Source organism: Harpia harpyja, chromosome 9 (genome assembly GCF_026419915.1).
Source record: "Harpia harpyja isolate bHarHar1 chromosome 9, bHarHar1 primary haplotype, whole genome shotgun sequence".
NCBI lineage: Eukaryota > Metazoa > Chordata > Aves > Accipitriformes > Accipitridae > Harpia > Harpia harpyja.
In genome coordinates, this window is record NC_068948.1 from 21,770,227 (window position 1) to 21,789,975 (window position 19,749).

Sequence of the window (19,749 nt, forward strand, 5' to 3'; positions counted from 1 at the left end):
CCACGGGTTCACAGCACTGCCCAGCCCGGGACACCTCAGCATTTACATTTTTGCAAGCTCTTTGCAGCTTTTGGCAAGTTTGGCTGAGCAAAGTCTACCGACGCTCGCTGAAAACTGAAAGGGTTCCTCTGCTCGCCTCAGGACAAGGAACACAAAGGGAAGACCAAACCGATGCAGTGAGAGGGGAGGAAACTTCTGGCAGTGACTGATCTGGTGCATCGACTCAAGACTACTCCTTCCCATTTCGATCTGGTTTTACCGGAGAGGGAGGTCGGGAAGGCAGCCAGGGGAGCGGAGGATGCTCTGCGAGTACCAAGGTGACACAAAGAACTTGTCCCCAGCACTAATACCTGTCAAGACAAGTCAGCAGCTGATTGTTCACCTTTTATGCAAGAACTCCCTGAAAATTTTACAGCATCTGGGCACAGAAGCACTACCGGCTTCAACGACTCAACTTCCAAACAGTGGCCAAGCTGCCAACTCTTCAAGTAAAGCAGACCCCCTGCCTCAAAACAGACTTTGGGAGATCACAATGGGTAGAAAACAGGATGTTTTCAGTTCGCCCAGCACCGAGTGATTTTATTGAGCAATTTTTTTTCATTTGTTCTGAGCTCTTAACAGCCCGGATTTGTGTCCTGCATGCCCCAGCCCCATTACTGCAGAGGAATCATCCTTGTGCCGTAGCATGTGGCACACTGATAAAGTGCTTTCCCAGCTGCAATCAGCTTAGTCCTTGCTACTGAGGGATGACTGGGGCAGGGGGAAAGGGGAGCACAGCAGGGTCCAGGACACTGGTTTCTAGCGTCACCTGAAAGGTAAGGCCAGACCTTCCCAGTCTAAGTCTCATGAGAGACTTTTAATTCATCCAGGAAAAATGCAGGATAATTCACATGAATTAAACCAGGCACTCCGGACACGTGCTGTGTATGCAGCCATTTGAAATAAGAAGTGGGAAGCGGGAAAGACATCTAGAGAGATCATTATTCCTGCTTCTTCACTGGGGGCAGAAGCGAAGAGGGAAGGAACAGCCCAACCTTCCCCCGGGGAATGCTGCGGTAGAAGACTGGCTCTCTATAAGCAGCACAGCACACGGGGCACTCCGAAGATCCAGGGTTTAGTACATGTTACACTGCTTGGACCTCACCCACCTAAGGAGAAGGATTCACATTAAAGTCTTTCCTAAAATGCACAGCTTTATTCCCCGAATTAACATGGGCTAAAATTTAGAGTAATCTCTGTAAGTAGCTCCTGTAAAACACCTCTCGCCATCAGCTGTCAACAGACTACTCTGGAGTAGTTAGTATATAGAGAGAAATTAATTTTCATGATCAACTCAGTGCCCTGTTGAGGGTTGTTTCAGCACAGAGGACACGGGGTTCATGGAGGATAACTGGTCTTACAAAATGTTGCAGGTACAAAAGGCGAGCTGGTTTGGAAACCAAACAAGTTCAGCAAAAACACAGATGGGACGTGTGTCCTGGGAGGCTAGACACAGGCAGTGCCTTCCCTTGGCAGCCCACACAAATGTCAGCTGGTAATAAACAAACAAGGACCTCAGCAAAGCCACAGGGCTGGCTACACTGCCCAGCCACATCCTTGGGATTCAACCTCAGCTTCCCCAAGAGCCCCAAAAGACCAAGCCCCCAGAAAGCACCCAGCTAGCTACCCGAGAGCCCCGGCCATGTGGCATGCCTCCAGGCAAAAGGGCAGGTATGAGTTAGTTAAAAGTCACTTAAAACAAAACAAACTAAAACAATTCATTAGGAAAGACCATACTGCCTGCCGGTAAGGGTTGGTTCGGGGTTGTGTTCACACGGCTTGTCCCTGATGGAGACGGGCATCACCCAGGCTCCTCCCGGGACCTCACAGGCATCCCACCCACCAGCACACTGCGGGCTGGATGCCTAAAACACGGCGCGCTACCCACCTCTGCACCCGGCAAGCCCCAAGTCACGACAACCCAGCACCGGCTGTGCGGTTCTCACCAGCGCAGTCAACGAAGCAGCAGCATGCTAAATTTTATATAAGCTGGCCAGCGATGTTTACATATCAGTGAAGACACCCAATTCCGCCATGCCAATGTAAACATGATCAGCAAGTAAAAGGAGAAGTTTAAAAATACGAGTCTCCTTCAGAGCCTGAGAAGCAAGAGCACACGCTCACACACGTGCCCTGGGATTTCTAGCATGGGCAGCAGGGCGTAGCGCCCATTCAGCTGTGCTTTGCCTCTCGGGCAGAAGGTACACAGTGCCAGAAGAGCTTCACCGTAATAAAATTCACAAAAATAGCGATCCTTTTTATGCCGGTTATTTCCCCTGCTGCAGCATTCATAGTCACAGCTCTTGGCTGCAAATTTTCACTGTCATCTGTCTAAAATGATTTTTCCTTTTGCTGCTCCCAAATTCACTGTGACCAAGACATGGTACTAGGAAGTTGGGACTAGGAAGAAAACAAATTAAATTTCTCATTTAAAAAATTCACATTAAAAGAGCTTCAGGTTCACTGCAAACAAAGCAGCAAGAGGTCAAAGCATTAAGTGAGCTCCAAAGACATCGCATCACTCTATAGTACTGTTTCTACCCCAGAATAGCCAGTGTCACATCTTAGTTACGTCCTGTTGCTAGAATTCATCACTGGTAAAAGGTATGTGGGCCTTCTCCTCTGGAAGCCCTTTTCCTATCCTCCAGAGAACTAAAGTTTCACTTGGCACTTAATGTTACCAAAAAGTAACAAAATTCACAATTTTTAGCTTAATTTCCTGCCACGCTGGAGGCAGGAGCAGGCCCTCACGTATCCTTTAACCAGTGGAGAAAGCACACACTGAGGCACGCCTCGAGTTGTGCTCCCTCGTGGTTTGTTTCAGAGACGGTGCAGGCGGCAGCTCCTTTGCTCTTCCTTTGATTTGTGATCTCTAGCATCTGAAGAAGAGCTAGAGAGTGGCTAAAATCCGTAGAAACGAAACCACCACCACGCAGAATGTCTGGCCCACTCCAAAAATGAGGGCTTCAAAGGGAATCATTTTTTTCCCCGCAGCTCTGTAAACTCCAGCAATGGCAGCACCTGTGGAGAAGGGAAAAAGCCAAAACATGAATGCGTGACAGCGCATGTGAGACACATGCTGTTGTACCACAGGGATGAAGGGGGAAGTCTCAGAGGATGTGAGACTGGGGCAGAGAACACGGGGGTCTGTGAGAGAGGGCCCTGAACCCCTGTGCACCGGCTGGCAGAAATGGTTTACCGTGGCAAACCTCAGCCACTAACCAAGGTGTGCTGGTGGCAGTGTGTAAATTGGTGGTGAAACTCTGCTGAGGCCTATAGAAGGTGTGGAGATTGGGGCGGTTTTGGACATTCTCTCGTCACATGATCCTCTACACCACAGCCCACAAGCCGCAAATATTACCCAGTTCTGGGCACAGACACCAAACCCGTAAGTGGTTTTTCTCCGAGTGCTCAGAAACCTGAAAGCCCACCTGGCTCTGCACCTGATGGGCACGTTTGGTACCCCTGACAAAGGGTTCGATAGGTGGGATAGTCCAACTCTTTCAAACGTGGGGCAAGGGGGGAAACATAGCCAAAACATTCATCTCATCTCTACTCTGAGGAATGCCGCAGTTCGATGCGCTCCTGAAGGCAACCTCTGATCACTACGGAGCCACCCGCTCGGTATTTTCGAGCCTCTACCGTACTTGTTAGGATGCCGGCGGTAATGGGTCCCACGATGCCCATCAGCAGGAGGCTCACGGACATGAACCTGCCGTACTTGTGATGCCTGAGCGTGAAGAGCGCTAGCAAAGCTGCCGGGACGTGGAAGGAGAGGGAGGAGACGAGGGCCCACAGGAAGACGCCGTACCACATCTCTGTGGAGAGAAGGGCCGTCAGGCAGGCTCGGGGCCCGCAGGCCCCCAGCGAGGCCGGCGGAGGCGGCGGGACGGCCCCGCTCCGAGCAGGCCCCGCAGCGGGGGGGGTACCTGGGAAGGTGGAGAGCGGGCTGGAGTAGGTGGTGGTGCCGTTGCCCACGCGGGGCACCAGGCGGAGGCTGAGGATCTGCTGCAGGAGCCCCCCGCCGCCGCCGCCCGGCTCACCGCCCTCCATCCCCTCACCGGCCCCACCGCCGCCGCCGCCGCCATCGGCCGGCTCCTCTTCCGCCCGCCCCCTTCCGCCCGTCTCAGCCAATGGAAGGCGTCGCGCGGTGACAGGCAGGCCTTCCCGCCAACCGCCGCCCGCCAGGGAGCGTCGGGGCAGCGGGGCCCCGTCCCCCCCCGCGCTGCCATGGGAACGGCTGTCGGCCGCAAAGAATGCCGGGAGCACCCTAGCAACGGAAGCCCCCTTCCCTCGGCGCGCCATTGGCCGGGGTTGGAAGGGCGCTCTAGCCTGTTGGCTGTTCTCTTGTCGCTGCTCTCCGTGCTCGGCGCCGCCGGCTTCGAGGCGCAGCCACTTCCCACCCCGCCAGGGGGCGCTCGGGGCCGGCGGCGACGCTCTGGGCGGCAGCGGCAGCGGGCGCGCGTGAGGGTGAGGAGGAGGAGGCGGCGGCGGCAGCGGCGGCCCTGGGCGTGAGGCGGCAGCGGCGGGGCCGGCACTATGTCGGGCTCGGAGGAGTACTCCTCGGCCGAGGACGAGGACTACGTGCCCTCAGGTGAGTGGCGGCGGGCCGGGGAGGAGGGGGGAGCGGTGGTGGTAGTGGCGGCGAAGGTCCCGGTCCCGGTCCCGGTCCCGGTCCCGGTCCCGGTCCCGGTCCTGGTCCTCACCGGCTGTGCTTGCAGGTGCGGAGTACAGCGAGGACGACGTGAGCGAGCTGGTGCGGGAGGAGGCGGCGGACAGCCCGCGGCCGCCCTGCGGTAGGAGGAGCCCCCGCCGCCCCGCCAGCAGGTACGGCCGCGGGCGGAGCCGCCCCCGGTTCCGCACAGACGCGGTATCCCCTCTCTCGGGTGGGAGAATCCGCCTTAGCTCAGCCCGGCCCGGCTGGGAGCCGCCTCCGCCGTGCGCGTTCCGCCTGGCGCAGCGCTGAGGGCTTGAGAAACGAGAAACGCTGTTCTTCGTTCTGGTTTAGCGTCAGAGGCAGAGATCCTCAGGCTTGCAAGACCCTCCCCAGGAGCTAGTTATTTTCCTTTTAGTAAGTCTTTTTAAGAGCAAAGCACTTCTCGGTGGGAGAAAAAACTCATACATGTGCAGTTTATTTAAGGTTGTTTCCTATCCAGGCCAAGTTCTCCTCCCCTTGTGGTTCCTGCAGTACCCCAGAGTCCGTTATATACTTACAGATACACGCACACACGTGCCAGTCCACTTCATGGGGACTGCCTGCTTCAGTCTCACTGTGTTTTCTGAACAGCATCATCTTTTAATTAAGTAGCTTCACCCCCAAGATTAGGGGGAACCTTCCAGGTAGAATGTCTTAGCGAGAATACAAAATACCATGTTGCTTCACCGATGCTTACCGTTCAGCTCTGGAATAGTGTTGCAGCACCTCAGTATTTCTTTTTTTGTTTTGTTTGGCATCTGCTTCCAGGAAGAGGAAGAAAGGAGGTCTCTTGCTAGAGCCAGATGACAAAGAGGAAGAAAAGGCTCAGCAGAACGAAGAGGAGGAGGAGGAAGTAGATAATGTAGAGCAGGTGGAAAGAAACAGAGAAGAAGAAGAAAAAAAGAAAGAGGATGCTCTTTGGGCCAGTTTCCTTAGTGATGTGGGACGGAAGCCCAAAGTGGTGGCTGCCACACAAGTGATGCAAACTAAGAAGGTAACGGGGGCCTGGGCCTTCACCCAGGGAGTATGGGAAGGGCCTGAAGCTTTACAGCACACAGCGCTGGTTCTAGCTGGTACCAGGTGTCAGTCAGAGCTGGGAAGAGGCTTGGTTTACTCCTGCCCCATCTGTTTTGTAAGCCTGGAGCCCCACTGTGGAGCAAACTATAAGCTGCTGGTTTCCTTCCAGCTGCGGAGGTCTGTGATCTGGCGGTGTTGCTTTTGGACCTGCTTGTCAGCATCTCAGAGTGTCCCACGGAGCCCTGTTGGCTTTTCCTTCTGGTCCTGGAGTCTCCTTGTGACGTAGGAGCAGCACAATGAGCTTTGGTCTCAGTTGTAGTTGTGGGCATAGCTCTCCCCTGAGGCTTGTGCCTTCCCTGATGCTCAAAAACAAAAAAAAAAAAAAAAAAGAAAAGAAAAAGGGGGACTTTGTGTGTGTGTGTGAGTGAGTAGGGAAACAGAAGAGACCTGTGCTGACATCTCTGTGCCTTGCCTTTCATCCTCGTACAGTGAGGGGGGTCTGGAAGATGCTGCATGTTGGGATGGAGATTGTAACAAGAATGAATCTAGCTTTCTCTAGTTTCCTTTATAAGCCCCATTAACATGCTCTTGCTCTCTGTCTGCAGAGGTTTTCTGTAGAGAGAATTCTGTGCATAATCCCCTATTTAAAAAGATTTGGTTCTTAATAAAACCAAATGCATGTATTTGCCTTGCCAAAGCCTTTCGTGCTGAGGGTGGTAAAAGGGAAGAAGGTACCAAAACTGACCCTCTCTTGCTAGAATTGGGGGTTTTTTTGGTTTTTTTTTTTTTTTGAGCGGTCAGCCAAAAAAGTATTTTGTGACAAAAGTCTGGACGCTTGACTCTGTGCTGCCTGGCAAGTTCTTCTCGCTGTGTGAAGCTTCCTTCTACAACTGTTGGAAGGTTGCAGAACAAGTGTAGTTGTGTAATCTTTGCTTGCAACTTTTTGAAGAAGAGTCCTTTCATCTGAACTCTCCTGCTTCTCTCCACCTCAGTAGTTACTGGCCGAACAGCTGAGATGGTTGCAGGTAGAATTAGAGAGAAAGAGAGAGGAAGAGTTCTCTTCTGAGCAATTCTACTTTTATGAGCGGATTACTAAGACATGAATGGTCTCTGAAAGTTCCTCCATAGCCTAGAATAATTTATGGAGAGATGCAATTCTCTTTGTGGACTTCTTAATTTGGACTGAAGTTGTCTGCTTGAAGATATCTCTGGTGTGTGGTTGATTTAAAGCCAGAATTTTGGGTTTTGTTTTGATTATTTATAGGGTCTGAGGGTTTCTATGTATGCTGTTAAAAGCTGTAGTTGTCACTGGGTAAATTAACAGGCATTGTTGACAAATTGCTTAATAAAGATATTCCCCTCTCAAAATAGAGATACGTTATTGACAAGTAACTTAATATTGTCAGGGTTCTCTATGAAGATCGGCCTTGCTTCTCCTGCTGATGGGTTGTGTTCTTCTATATTCTTGAGTAAAAATAAACCTATTTCTGTGTAATCTACTCTGGTAGCTTTACCGCCTGGCAGTGCATAGTTTGGGAGAACTGAGTCTTCAGGCTTTTGCTTACTTTCTGAACCACAGCAGTGTATGCTTGCTCTTTCCTACACTTAATTACAATTTCACTTCTTGGTTTGGGTCTGTTTTGATCTTTGACCTCCAATGAGAGCCTGGAACCAAAGTGGGGAATTTCCTTCTGATGGCAGGGGCGTTTGTTTCTTTTTTCTTGTCTGTGGGTGACTTGCTTTGACCAGCCAGCCTAAATTGCAGTGCTACCTGAGGTCTGTGTTGGGTCTTTGGCCCCTTGGAGTGATAATTTGGCTTGGCTCCACAAATGCATTGTTTTGCTTTCTCCTTCGTATATTTTGTAGGGTGAAGAAGAGAAGAGTGGGAACAAGCTTCAGGAGAAACCAAAAGAGTCTGAGAAGCCAAAAGATTCAGGAAAAGTGACAATCACCAAAGTGTTCGATTTCGCTGGTGAGGAAGTCAGGTAAGCTGGCAGATGTAACGTGTCTACTGCGGGCTGAGAGCAAGCTGGGTGCCACTCTTCTGCGGGCAGGCTGGAGATCTGCTGTGAAGCACGGTGTATCTTCTCCTTTTTCCTTTACACTTTTTTTTATCATGAGCACGTAGAGACCTCAAAGAAAACGAGGCCAAGATTTTTCTGCCTGAGGGCTGCAGAGTATCCTTATATGCAGACCTCAGTCTTTCCTCAACTTCAAAATATGCCTGTAAATTCACTTAGGCTTCCCCATCTGGACAGTGTTTAAAATGGTTGGCAAAGCTTCCCGGTGGCACTGCCACTGTGAATGTTGAAACAAGGAGAGAACCGCCTATGGCCCCACAGGGATGACGGTAATGCATTTTATTCCTTCAGTCTAGTCCAAGCCCTGTGCTGGGGGCAGGATATTTGCTGGCACTTTGCCTGGTGATGTTCACAATCTACTACAAAGATCTGCAGACAGTAAGAGGTGTTTTGCTGAATGGACTAATAGCTGAGTGCTTTTATCTCTGAAACAGCTGTGGCAAAGGTGATGGGCTAGGTAAAATCATCCTTTAGGCTGAGTTTGGCTTCCAAGATGCCTCTCAGGGTGGGCTGCAAAAAGGGGCAGGCATTTTATAAATGCGTAAGACCAGAACTGAGGGGCCTGGGTGAACCCACTTGAAATCTGAATGCACTGTGACCTTGTGTTTATTACCATGGTGTATTTTTCTTTTATATGTAGCTGTAAACCTTGTTTTGTCAGATGAGAATTTTGCCTCTATTTTGTGTGACAGGAGAGGGCAGCAGTTCCCAGCAATAACACCCATGCTGCCTCAATCTGGAGGAGGAAGCAGAGAGCAGGGGCTTCCGCTGCCCTTGCTTTTCGTGTCAGCACTGCTGCCTGAGCTGTTTGAAAAATCTGAGGAGAGCCATGAGTCATAGTAGCGACTTCCCTATTTCCCTGCACAATCCAGGCTGTAGGAATACCCTTCATTCACTGGAGAAATGGCAAAGAACTGTACAACTGCAGCTTTTCTGAGAGAGAGTATCTGTCATACCCTTCCTACAAAGGAGAGGCTAAGTCTTTCCTGTGGACAGGTAAAAATCTGTAGCAGAATTACAGACAGAAATTTTGTCTTCTGATGCACACTCTCCTTCTCAGCAGCCAGCTTGTTTGTCCCCAGTTTTCCTGTTCTTTTTCTGGTTCAAACGTGATGTCCTTCCTGCCAGGTGAGAATAGCTGAAGCTATAGGATTGCAGGGCTGTTGTACGAAAGCCTTCTTGGGTTCTGACGTATCATCAGATGGCATACGGCAGAACCACGTTCGTGGTGCTTTGGGGTTCCATGAAATCAGCATGCAATCTTATTTGGAGTCTGGACATGTCCATCTGTGTGTTGTAGGTGAGTGTCATGTCCTAACAAGAGCATAGAAGTGTATCATTTAAAGGAGGGGGTTGATTTACAGGGAAGATTGCCTCGTAGGCTTACTTCAGACCATGAGTCTTCCACTTGTGGAAAGGAAGTTTTTTATGCAATTTTTTGTGAATTATAGGACCCTTTAAAGTAGGAAGCTAATAAAAACATCTGCTTTGAAGCTTCTTGTTTACCTATGAAAAGAAGCCCCAGATAATTATGATTTAACCATAGAATTACCCAGGTGTTGTTCTGATTCTGGCATTCTAGATTTTCCGTGGTGGTTACAGATTAGCTTTAGCAGTGCTGCTCTTGCTTTTATTGGTAATATTAGTTGGAGGGGTCAGGGAAACTTTCTCTGTCCTTCAAAAAGTGGCTTGCCTTATGTGAACAGAACTTGTCCAGGGCTCCTAAGATGCCAAGTTTGTGCTTTTTTTAATAGCTATAGCTAAGTTAGATAAAGGCTTATTTTTTGCACCAGTTGTTTTTCTAGTGTCCTTTGTACTGCTCAGTACTGATATTTCTTTTGGGGAACTGCAAAGGAATCAATACAAGTTTCTACTAATTTTTGATCAAATAGGCAAAAGCTGGAGCCTGGGTGACAGTGAGACTGTAATCCTGCAAACCACCAAGGCTAACGTATTTTTTGTTTACAGCAGCCATTGTATCAACAGATTGCAGAGCCAGCAATGGAAAGTTTGCACTGAGGTCTGGAGGACTGTTTTCTGCTGATGCCAGAGTTAGAACATGCTACTTTCTTTAGCTCCTTGAGAAAATCCTTCAATGTTTATTGCCCCCTTGATTTTTGTGATATTCAAAGCTGAGGTTTTTGTATTGTTTGCTACATCTTGCCTCTCTAAATGCATTGTTAGCTGTGGGTAGGATATAAGGAGTTATCACTGCTTACAGCTACTGGTCCTTTCCTGCAACAGCAGTAGGTGAGGACCAGAGGGCTGCTTTTTCTTTAGACTAGCAGGAGGTTGTCTTTGCACGACCCTAACGTCTGCAAATGCTCTGAATACCAAATGCTGACTTCCTTGCCTGGGGAAGCAGCTGGCAAATTGTTGGTTACAAAGGACAACACACGGTAGTTGTGTGTGTGCGTATTTCTGGACTGAAAGAACTGGAATGAGAGAGCTGTCTCTGTTGCTTTCCTTTCTAAATGGTTTGAGGCTACTTTTAAGTGTTGCTCTTTTGAAAGCTTGAGAAGAATTTAGATCAGTATTTAAGCACTGATAGATTCAGGGCACAAATTTCCACAGTCTGCTCACTGAAGCTCTTGACAGAAGATCATTTAGCCCTGATCTCACATTGCAGAACAATTTATTTTCTTCTGTAAGAAGATGGTATAATCTCTCGTGCATGGTTGGAGTAGCAGAAGTCTCTTGAAAGAGATCTCCAGCTACAGGGCTATACTAGAACAGTGAAAGACCTTCCTCTTTAAGCTGCCAACTCCCCTATAGGTTATTGTTGCCCTTAATGTCCATTTTGATTAGTCTGTGCTTGTATCAGTTGCTAATGCTGAACTTCAGGTTCAGAGTATTACAAATTGCCAATTACCAAATAAAGTATTAAATTTAGTGGCTTTTAATTTTATAAAATACATGATTTAGTATTACCTTGTAAAAGCAAAGCTGTTGAATCCTGGAACTGGAAACAATCTTTAACTGATTTCCGTGTTTTCCAGTTGTGACTCTTCTGTCTGCTTTTCATTCCTCCCTGGTGTTAAATAGACCAGGAGCAGCAGGTGACTGTCACCCAAATGGCTGTAACTGTGGGCAGTGGGAGCAATTTGCAAAGGCAGTTCAGCATCTAAATGGAAGTTCAAGTCATTTCTCAGTGGCAGAGGAGATTGAAGTTCCTTTTAAGCCTCTGGTTTCTAAACTTGCCTCATGATGCAGGATGTGTGGTTGCATTAATAGGGAATCGCATCCCTGTTGCCAGTGTTTATCTGTTGCAAAATGTAATTGCTATATGATGAGGCTTGTTTTCTCTTTGGCACTCCAAGCTACTTTGGCCCCTGGCTTTCTTTAAACCGCTGCTGTGCTCAGTGTATCAAAATGGTTCTTCTGTGCGCCTTCCATGAAAGTCAACTCTGTTCATCCAGGACTGCAGCAGAATGCAGCTTGCATACATGGAGCTGGCCCAACCCCATGGTGTCAATCACAATGTAACAACTTGTGAGGGAAGAGCAAAGTCGGGTCATTGAATGCTAGGAGGAGTAGGTTTTAGTTTGAAACGTCTTCTGTGTACCTTCATTCGGCTTGTGGGAGGCAAAATGAAGTAGAGAGGAGTGATGGTGTCTGGCTTGGGTGCTAATTCAGGAATGGGAGGCCTGTGTTTGACACCCTGCTTTGTTCATACATTGCAAATTCCAAGTAAAGGATTCAAAACTAGAAGCTTCATATTTCTGTGCATATGTGCTTTGTTCATGTGGTTTAAATCTAAAGCTTTACAGGCCAAGGTTGTTGTTCTGGTGGGAATGCTTTCCTGGTACTGCAGAGTTGCCATGCTGTACTGATAGTGTTGTGTTGTGCTGGCAAAACTGTGGCTCGTGCTGCTTCAGTGACCCTTAGCCACTTCCCCGTGTGTGTGAATAAAGCAGCCAAGTCAAAGCAAAGCCGTAGTAGGACTCTACTCTCCATCTGTCACTGGGGAGAGCACTGGTCTTTTCCTCATATCTGGCAAGGTGTTCCTGTCACAGCTCCCTTTACTTTCCCACAAGGCTGTCTTTTTCCAGGAGTGTCAGTCTGGGATCCAGAAAGACTCCCAGCAAGCTGGGCAATGGCCTCAGACCTCTGCATTGTGGTCCCTTCCTGCCCAGTCCTCACCACTGATAGGTGGCAAATAGCTAACTTCTCGGAGGCAATTGCTCCTGACCTCTGGAGGACTTGCAGATTAGATTTTGCATTAACTCTTGAGCTTTTTTCTTGAGCTTCTTCACTCTGCTTGCATACTCTGAATCTGTTTCTTTCAGCCCTCTTGTGTGTCTGGCAGGTGTTCCTGTGATGTAAGTAATTCTTGGCTTCTTGCCACATCTGGGGCCAGAATTGTCATGCAAGCTGCATGGCCGCTGGCAGCATGCTGGGCCTGGATCCATGTAGAAATGTTTCAGGAAGAGGTTTCAGGATCTTCTTTCCATATCTGCAGTGTGAGCGCCCTTCTGCTGTCTAGGTGCTGGGATAAGTGAGTGCAATGATACAGCCGCTACTTTCTTGCATGCTGTGAGTCTTCCTCCTGCCGAGCAGCTGGTAAGTGCTGAAGGCATCATTCTTACTACTATATCAGAAATTGCCAGACCACAGAGCCCTGAACCTGAAGCATTTACAGCCAGGGAGCTGGGGCTTTGCTGTGGGACCTTGCATAACGGGTAAATGTTTGTCCAGTGAACTCTTTGGTTACTTTCATATTTGAAGGCTGAGCAGGTGGGTGAGATTTTGCTGAGTTTGAAGCTGATCTTTTCAGGTTGAGCTCCATAATCTTTATCTGCTTCTTAAGTGCCTGTTTCCTGATTAATTCAGGCTGCTTCTGAAAGTATTCTTCAGTGTTTGCCTGATTAAAGCTTACTGTTGCTTTGAACTCAGTGCTGGAATGCCCATGTTTGGTGGGGCAGCAAGCTCTTCACAGTGCTCTCGCTGGGAGAGCTCTCAGCTTAAATTCATAGCTGTGAAAATCATCTAATTTATGGTGGTCTTTTTTTCTTGCTCCAAGGGACAGATGATGACCCAATTCCATGCACATTATTTGCTTTTTTTAGATTGCTTTTAGGTGGGTTTTAATATGGCATTTAGTCTAGAGGTATATACAAAGGAGCGGAAAGTTCTCTGATGTGTTTGAAGTCCTTGAAGTCTTTACAGATGTAAAGAGGGAAAATCCTCAGCTTTCCTACAGAACTTTCTGTCCATGCAGCTCAAAGCACTTTTTAAAGAAGTGTTGTTATTCCCCATTTGGGAATATGAAAACCGAGGCATGCCAGAGTTGATGATATCCACTGATTCACTGGGGCTCCTGGATCTCATGGCTCAGGATCCCCAGGATCCTTAGACAAGCTTCACTCGTGCATTGCATGTACCAAATCAAACTATGAAGGGCCAGTGTCAAACATGCTGGACAATAAGCAGCGTCATGCTGAGTATGTGACTTCCTGCCGGATATAATGAATACTTAAAAGTTCATATAGTTTTGTAGAAGGAACTGGGCAAAACTCATGTCAGAAAAATTTGTCTGGGCTGTTATACATGAGACAAGAACTCCATCTCTGGATAAGGACTCCCCACCATTGACTCTTGTAGGAGACCAGATTTGTGACTTAGAATAGCCTCTGGTCTTGCACAATTTGACTGCTTTCATTTGTGTGTCCACCGTGCTGCGAGGAAACAAGTTGTGCTGGCTATGTGTGCTGAACAGAGTTGAGAGACAGCTTGTATCCTCGGTTAGAGAAGATGGTGGTTCACAGTGGGGCTGTTGCATCTTAAAAGCAAAATACAAAGCTTTAATGGAACATAGAGTATCTGATTAATAACCAAATAGCTATAAGCTTAAATCATTGTAGTAATTACTGGGGTTTTTACTGGCTGAGGCTGATATTTCATCTGCCACAGTTGAAGTGTGGGGTGAAAGAGAACCTGATTTTCATCTGTTACTGTTTGTAAATGGTTATCATCTAGGATGTTCCTGGAAAAAAAAAACCTTATTAATCATTCTGTGTTGCTGCTTCACAGGTTTTCATCCTACCTTAAGGATTCAAGAAGAAAAGATTTTTCAAAGGAGATTGTTCTTAAGTTGGAACTTGGGTTTTGGTGGTGAAATTCATGACCTTTTGAGCAGGAGAAGCAAAGGTTGAGTGAGGTGGCTGAGGGCAGGTTCTTGTCAGGAGGTTTGCCTGGGCTAATAAAAGCCCTTTCTTGACCAATAGTGTGGATCTCCTTTGTACAAGAATGCTGTTGACAATGGGAATCGTGCAGGCAGGGCTACAGGCCGTGGCCAAAGTTTCTTTTTTTGGTGTCCCATGAAGTCATCAGGGTTAACATATCCTTTAACTTAGGCCTGGTTGAGTGGGGTGGTGAGGTCTGAGCCCAGTCTGGTGTTAGCTGGGCTGCTGGGCTCTTCACCTTGGTGAGCTACTCAAGAGAGCTGTGCTGAGCTGGTTAAGGACTGATTTATTCCCTCACGGCAAGGAGAAGTGCTGACCTGTGTGCAGCAGAGCTGAGGTTATAATTCAGTTCTCTGCAGTTGTACAATGCTGGTTCTTAGGGATTTCTTGATGCTGCCTCTCATTAGTGAAATACTGGTTTTCTTTTTTTTTAATTTTAGCTCATCTGTGTGCTTGTTGAATAGACACCTATGTCCTCCACTGCTCACTGTTTCTAACCCCAGATTTGCTGTCCTCTTCCAGAGCTTCAGCCCCTTGATCCCAACCCTTTTTAGGAGAGAGCAGGTGGAAGTGGCTGCAGGAGAAGCAGATCAGACATCTGAGAACAGCCAGAGCTTTCCAAAGTCCTTGTTCAGCCTCTGATTTCCTTTTCAGTGGCTGTGATCTTCTCTCTGCTCCTTACATGACAACTGAGACCAACAAAATGTGACAAAGTTGGGAAACAAAGGGGGTGTAAGCCAAGGAGTTCGGGAGACTACCACCTATTTTATGGTTTTGCTTTGAAGGCAGTTAGGGTAGCTGTCTGAGCAATAGCTGCTGCTTCTGCTTCTTCCTGGAAAGCATTGAGCAGGAGCGGGGCAAATGCTGAGGCTGATAGAGTTAATGTATTTCGAGGGGAAGGGGAAAAAAGAGGGAATTTACTTCCACAAGTCTCAAGATTTAGAGCTGGCACAGAGAACGATTTTAAAAACGTGTAATTGTCCATCTGTGTTCTTGCTCTGTGGTCTCAGCATGGCTCAGTCAGATGTGTTAGGCTAATTAGCACTGAGAGAACATGTAATACCATTAACTCTCTCCTTACCTTGTGATGCTTTTCAGGAAACTCAGCCGATGAATAAGAGCAAGGGGTTGGCAGCATGCTCACACTTCTTGCTGGGTGTGAATCTTGGTCATTTGTTTTGTGCTCATGGGTTTTGTGCGATGCTGAGTGAAGGATGGTTGCTTTTAAAATCAGGAGAAAGATCAGTGGTTTGGGTGTGCTTCTCTTACTGATGTAGGTAGTGTGGTGTGTGTCAGATCAAGGCTGTTGTGTATGCGACATGTTCCATGTGTGCTTTTTTTGCAAAAGCCTTTGCTATGTTGCTTATACATGTGAGTGAGAAGGCAGGTGAGCGTTACAAGAATCTGTGTGCTGAAGTCTTATATTTGGAAAGCCCTGCCTTTTTTCCAGGTGGATAGCAAGTGATACACAGCTTACACCAGATGAGGTAGACAGGTGTTATCAGATATGGAAGACAATGAACTGAACTAATGGGGCAGAGGAAGAAACCACTCACTGTATTTTGGTGTGCTTTCTGCAATGGCTTTGACTACAGTAGCAAGGAAGTATTAAGAAAAGTAAGACAAATGAATTTCAGTAGCCCCTTGAAAAGCCACTCAAAACTCCAGCCTCTCTAAGGACATTTGGTTTGTGTTGGTGATTGATGATACTAGATGTTCATAGGGTTTTATCTTCAGTCTTTCTTGACTAAGAGGTTCTGAAGAAATGTATTCTAGCCACTTTCCAGTGACATACCACTCCTCAATGAGGCCTGCACAGTGCAAAAACCTTGGCTTTTAAGATTTTTCCAGAAATTTAATCTGAGCAGTAGGAGCCTGGGGATGATGCCATGGGATCATAAGACAAATCACACCACCCAGAATGACATGGAATATCAATGTGACCGCTGTTTAGAGGTGGCAGTCTAAAAAGTGACTGGTTGCTTTTCTACAGACAAGCACCAAAATGCTGATCTTGGCATAATGGAGTGTAGGCAGCAGCCTGTTCCTGTCTTTATGCTGTTGTTATTCTTGGAGGTCAGAGCATGCCTCAGTTATCCACAGTTCATATTGGCTTTTTCCAATTTAAAAAATGGCCATTGATTTTTTTTTTTTTTTGGAAGCCAATAAGTGAAAATGTTACCTTTCAAAAGATGCTTAAGAATGAAAGGGTCTCAGGGGCACATTTTGATAACCTTTCCTCTGTGTGCGTCCATTCCCTGATGCTTCAGAATTTCTTTGGGGAATCCTAACATTATACAATGCTGATTGGCATGACGGTGGCCCAGAGATGAGCTCATTAAGTGTGAGCAGGAGCTCTGTTGTGTGCTGGTTCACTCGCTAGGCATTTGCCTTTCTCAAAGGCAGCTGCAGAAATTAAAACTTTATAAGCAGTGTGACAAACCGAGCCAGAATGCCACTTTAGAAGTAGCCACTTGCTTCTAAAGTAAATCATGTTATGATCTGCTTAATGTGCCTTGAGAAGGGGAATGGCCTAACAAACAGCTTCTATTCAGGATTTTCATTAGTAGATGTGCAGATGAGGCTTCTGCTTAGATGGGGAAACTGAAGCATAGAGGGGCTGTGACTTGCAAAGTGTTACGCAGTAGTGCCAGCTTTGTCCAGTGCGTTATCTGGCATTTGCCAACATGCTAGCTCCTGTCTTCTTCCTTTATCTTACTATGCTTTTGAAAATCCCAAAGTGACTGAGCAGATATCCATCTGAAAGTCATCTTATGCTTCTAATATGGCTTGATGCTTTTAAGGAAATAATTGATGTGTGCTGGTTTTATTTGTGCATTTTTGCTGGTAATCAGTGTGATGAAACGGAAGGCTCAGCTGGGATCTCCAAAGGTAGGAGGAGTCTCAAAGCATCTCCAAAATGATGGCTTGACCTCCAGATTAACCTGGGCATTTTTAGGGCTTTCAAACCTGTGTTATCTTGGCTCTGCATCTGCTTTGGGAACTGGATGACCAACTGCGTTCTCCCATTTTCAGGTTCTTCCAAGTGTTTTCTGCCTGTGTTGTGTGTAGTTAGTGTGGAAATACTTACGTAAAAATCCCACCCTTCCCCAGTAGGTAAGGGAGGAGACATTGTTTCTGTACCTGGCTCTCAGACAATTTCCTGACTTCTAAAAATGTGGAAACAGAAGGTGCTTAATGACCTAGTCAGGTTTCACAGGGGCTCTTTTGCTATTAGTAAGGGGATCTTTTGTCCCTCTGTTCATGCCTTCATCACAGGGGCCTCAGATCCAGTCCCAGCATTTTGTGGCTCACCCTGTTTCCCTTGCTTCCAAGCTGCTGCCACATTCTTGACAGCTCCAGGCTCAGAAAGGGGCTTTTGATGTCTGGTGAGATGCTAGCAGAGCCTGCTTTGCAGCCCTTGGGCCTGGGGTTTTCCCTGCTGGAAAGTAGAGCTTGCAAGATGGATTTTTTTTTTTTTTTTAACTAAGATTCTGAAGCAGGAGGGTTTCTGTGTTAGCCTGAAGGGAAGGCAAAGCTGCTCTCTGCCTTACTATCTCATTAACGCATTACAAACCGAGTCAAGCTTAGTCTAGCTTTTTCCCCATGGGGATGCTTCTGCTTTGTAGTGTGTGTTGGCTCCTGTTGTGATCTGTGTAACCTTTGTGTCCAGTGTTCATTGCAGTAAGTGAATTTTGAACCCCTGGCTCTTAAGACCTATGATACTCCTTCCTTCAGCAAGAGAAGAGATCCGTAACGCAAACGTTGCACTGCTTTGCAGGAGTTGTGGGATTGCAGGGATCTATCTTGCTTTCAGCATACTTGCAAGTCATGGTTTACAGGGTCAGAAGACTGTCATGCTCACATGTACAGCAGCTGCATCTGTTCACTGGATTGCTTAACTCAGAGGTGTGTTCCATAATTTGAAGTTAATCCTTTTGGGAGATACAAATAAAAAGGATGGGATGCTTCAAAGACTGAAATGCTAAATGCATGGCAGGATTTTGAGGCAGTGTGATGGGGCTGGCCGAATGAATAGTTATCCGAAGAAGAAAGCAGAGACCCGATGCTTGGAGATACTTAAAACTGGGGTGGATAAAGCTGCAGTCAACAAGGAGGTGAAACCTTGTGCCCTGGCTGTGGGTCAGCTACTCCAGAGAGCTGTGTTTGATGAGCTCCACCTATTGCAAGCCCCAGCGGAAGCTTGGTAACTGGAGTGCTACTTCCCTTTGGATTTAGAGAGAGTCTTGAGGAAGTAGCAAGCAGAAGTCCAAAAGGGGCCTGACAGCTTGGGCAGCATCTCAGGTGGCAGCAGTGTCCATATGTTTTCTTTACATCTGTCACAGAGTCTTTGTCATACAGGAGATGATGGAAAATTGGTCGTTTCCTTCAAGGCTTACGAGGTTAGGACATGGATGTAAAAAAGTAGTACTTATGCATTATTGATGTTAAAATACCATTCATCTCTGCTTATTTTCAGATGAATTGGTTTAAGATGCAGCCTGGGCTGACTGCTTGGATAGCAGCACACACCTGCTGCGAAGAGCAGCACCAGGCAGGCAGCTTGGCCCTTGCCTGGCTCCAGGAGAGCTCTGATCAGATTTGTTTCTTTTTAAAAACCAGCCAGCAGCTTCTGTGCAGATAGGCAGCCTGCAAAATTATCAGTCACTCCAGCCTGGTCTTGTCTGTGTTGCTTCAGGGAATAGGCTCAGTTTCCCAGGGAACAGCTTCTCCTACCTGGTTTGAAGAGCAAGGTTTGGAGAATGTTGTTTTTTTTCTGAAAGGGAGAAAACTAATTTTTTGCTTTTGAAATTAGAAAAGTGATGGGGACTTGTCAATTTTAGCTCTGTTTGCTTCACACCAGGTAATCCAGCATAAAATAAATACATACTCAGTATGCAGGTAGGTGTGGCCTGGAGGTTCAGTTGTGTGAGGACTTAATTGTCTCCTGGATGGTGCTGAACACATGCACTCCTATGGCTTCAGTTTCATGCAGGCAGGAGCACCTGCCTCTTGTACAGTGCATCTGTCTGTGGAAGGCACCCAGAACATGGCAGCTTAAGTACAAGAGTCCACCAAAAAAGTATTTAGACAAAATATTCCTCTTGACTCAGAAGGGATTAGTTTTTTTTACAAACCCCTCTAGTTAAGTATTGCTTGCTCCTCAAGTGATCATTCCAGAAGGCTAGAGGACTACTTAATGAGGCTAGACACAGATGGGGAATATTGAAAAAGGATAATTAGCCTCATTTTCCCCCCCTTGGTCTGTAATTCCCCAGAGCTAACAACATTAAGAGAATGTGGAAAGTTTTGTAATTGTGTCAGGTCTAAACTGGGGCAGGTTTCCCAAGTGAGGCCTGAGTGTCCCAAGTATGTGTGGTAAGGAGCTGGTATTTTCCAGAGCTTCCACTCTTGTTCTCCCTTTCTCAGCATGGAGGTCAGGGGAGATGGTACCTTTGTGCTGCTGCAATTAGGGATCTTAACTATCTTCTCAGCTCCAAGGCCCCTTATACCCAAATACCAACATGTGCTTTTTCAGCCTGATGTGCACCAGGCGTTTTGATTAGGAAAATGCAGTTGTGTTGAGCCACCTGGGGGTAAGTTGGAGGGGTTTTGGCACTTGGAATGCATAAGGTTGCTATTACAGAGTAGACTATGGACAGAAGCCTGCAAGCCTTCTTGATGTGGCTGTTTGGCTTTCCCAGCTTCCCCTATCCTGCCTCAGAGATCC

At 47.2% G+C, this 19,749-nt stretch overlaps 2 protein-coding genes across 3 annotated transcripts in view; one reads left to right on the forward strand and one right to left on the reverse strand.

The window, feature by feature from the left end:
- Positions 1 to 1,175: 1,175 nt before the first annotated feature.
- TMEM170A (transmembrane protein 170A) lies at positions 1,176 to 4,138 on the reverse strand. The gene is made up of 3 exons (XM_052796221.1): positions 3,969 to 4,138; positions 3,687 to 3,857; positions 1,176 to 3,060 (listed from the first exon to the last, which is right to left on the reverse strand). Exons 1-3 carry the CDS (start codon positions 4,090 to 4,092, stop codon positions 2,930 to 2,932), a joined length of 426 nt encoding a protein of 141 aa, XP_052652181.1. The 5' UTR covers positions 4,093 to 4,138; the 3' UTR covers positions 1,176 to 2,929.
- A 360-nt stretch (positions 4,139 to 4,498) lies between these two features.
- CFDP1 (craniofacial development protein 1) overlaps positions 4,499 to 19,749 on the forward strand; it is a 67,085-nt gene continuing 51,834 nt past the window's right edge. For both annotated transcript variants that reach the window (XM_052796219.1, XM_052796220.1), the window contains exons 1-4: positions 4,499 to 4,633; positions 4,761 to 4,866; positions 5,504 to 5,729; positions 7,619 to 7,737. In XM_052796219.1, the coding sequence (XP_052652179.1) occupies positions 4,579 to 4,633; positions 4,761 to 4,866; positions 5,504 to 5,729; positions 7,619 to 7,737 (506 nt within the window). In that variant the 5' untranslated portion in view covers positions 4,499 to 4,578. The remainder of the gene's footprint in view (positions 4,634 to 4,760; positions 4,867 to 5,503; positions 5,730 to 7,618; positions 7,738 to 19,749) is intronic.

Coding starts and splice junctions, on each gene's coding strand:
- TMEM170A (XM_052796221.1), bottom strand. CDS start 4,092: ATGGAGGGCGGTGAGCCGGGCGGCGGCGGCGGGGGGCTCCTGCAGCAG. Junction 3,858..3,968: donor CCCGCTCTCCACCTTCCCAG/GTACCCCCCCCG, acceptor TTCTCTCCACAG/AGATGTGGTACGGCGTCTTC. Junction 3,061..3,686: donor TACCGCCGGCATCCTAACAA/GTACGGTAGAGG, acceptor CCTTCTCCACAG/GTGCTGCCATTGCTGGAGTT.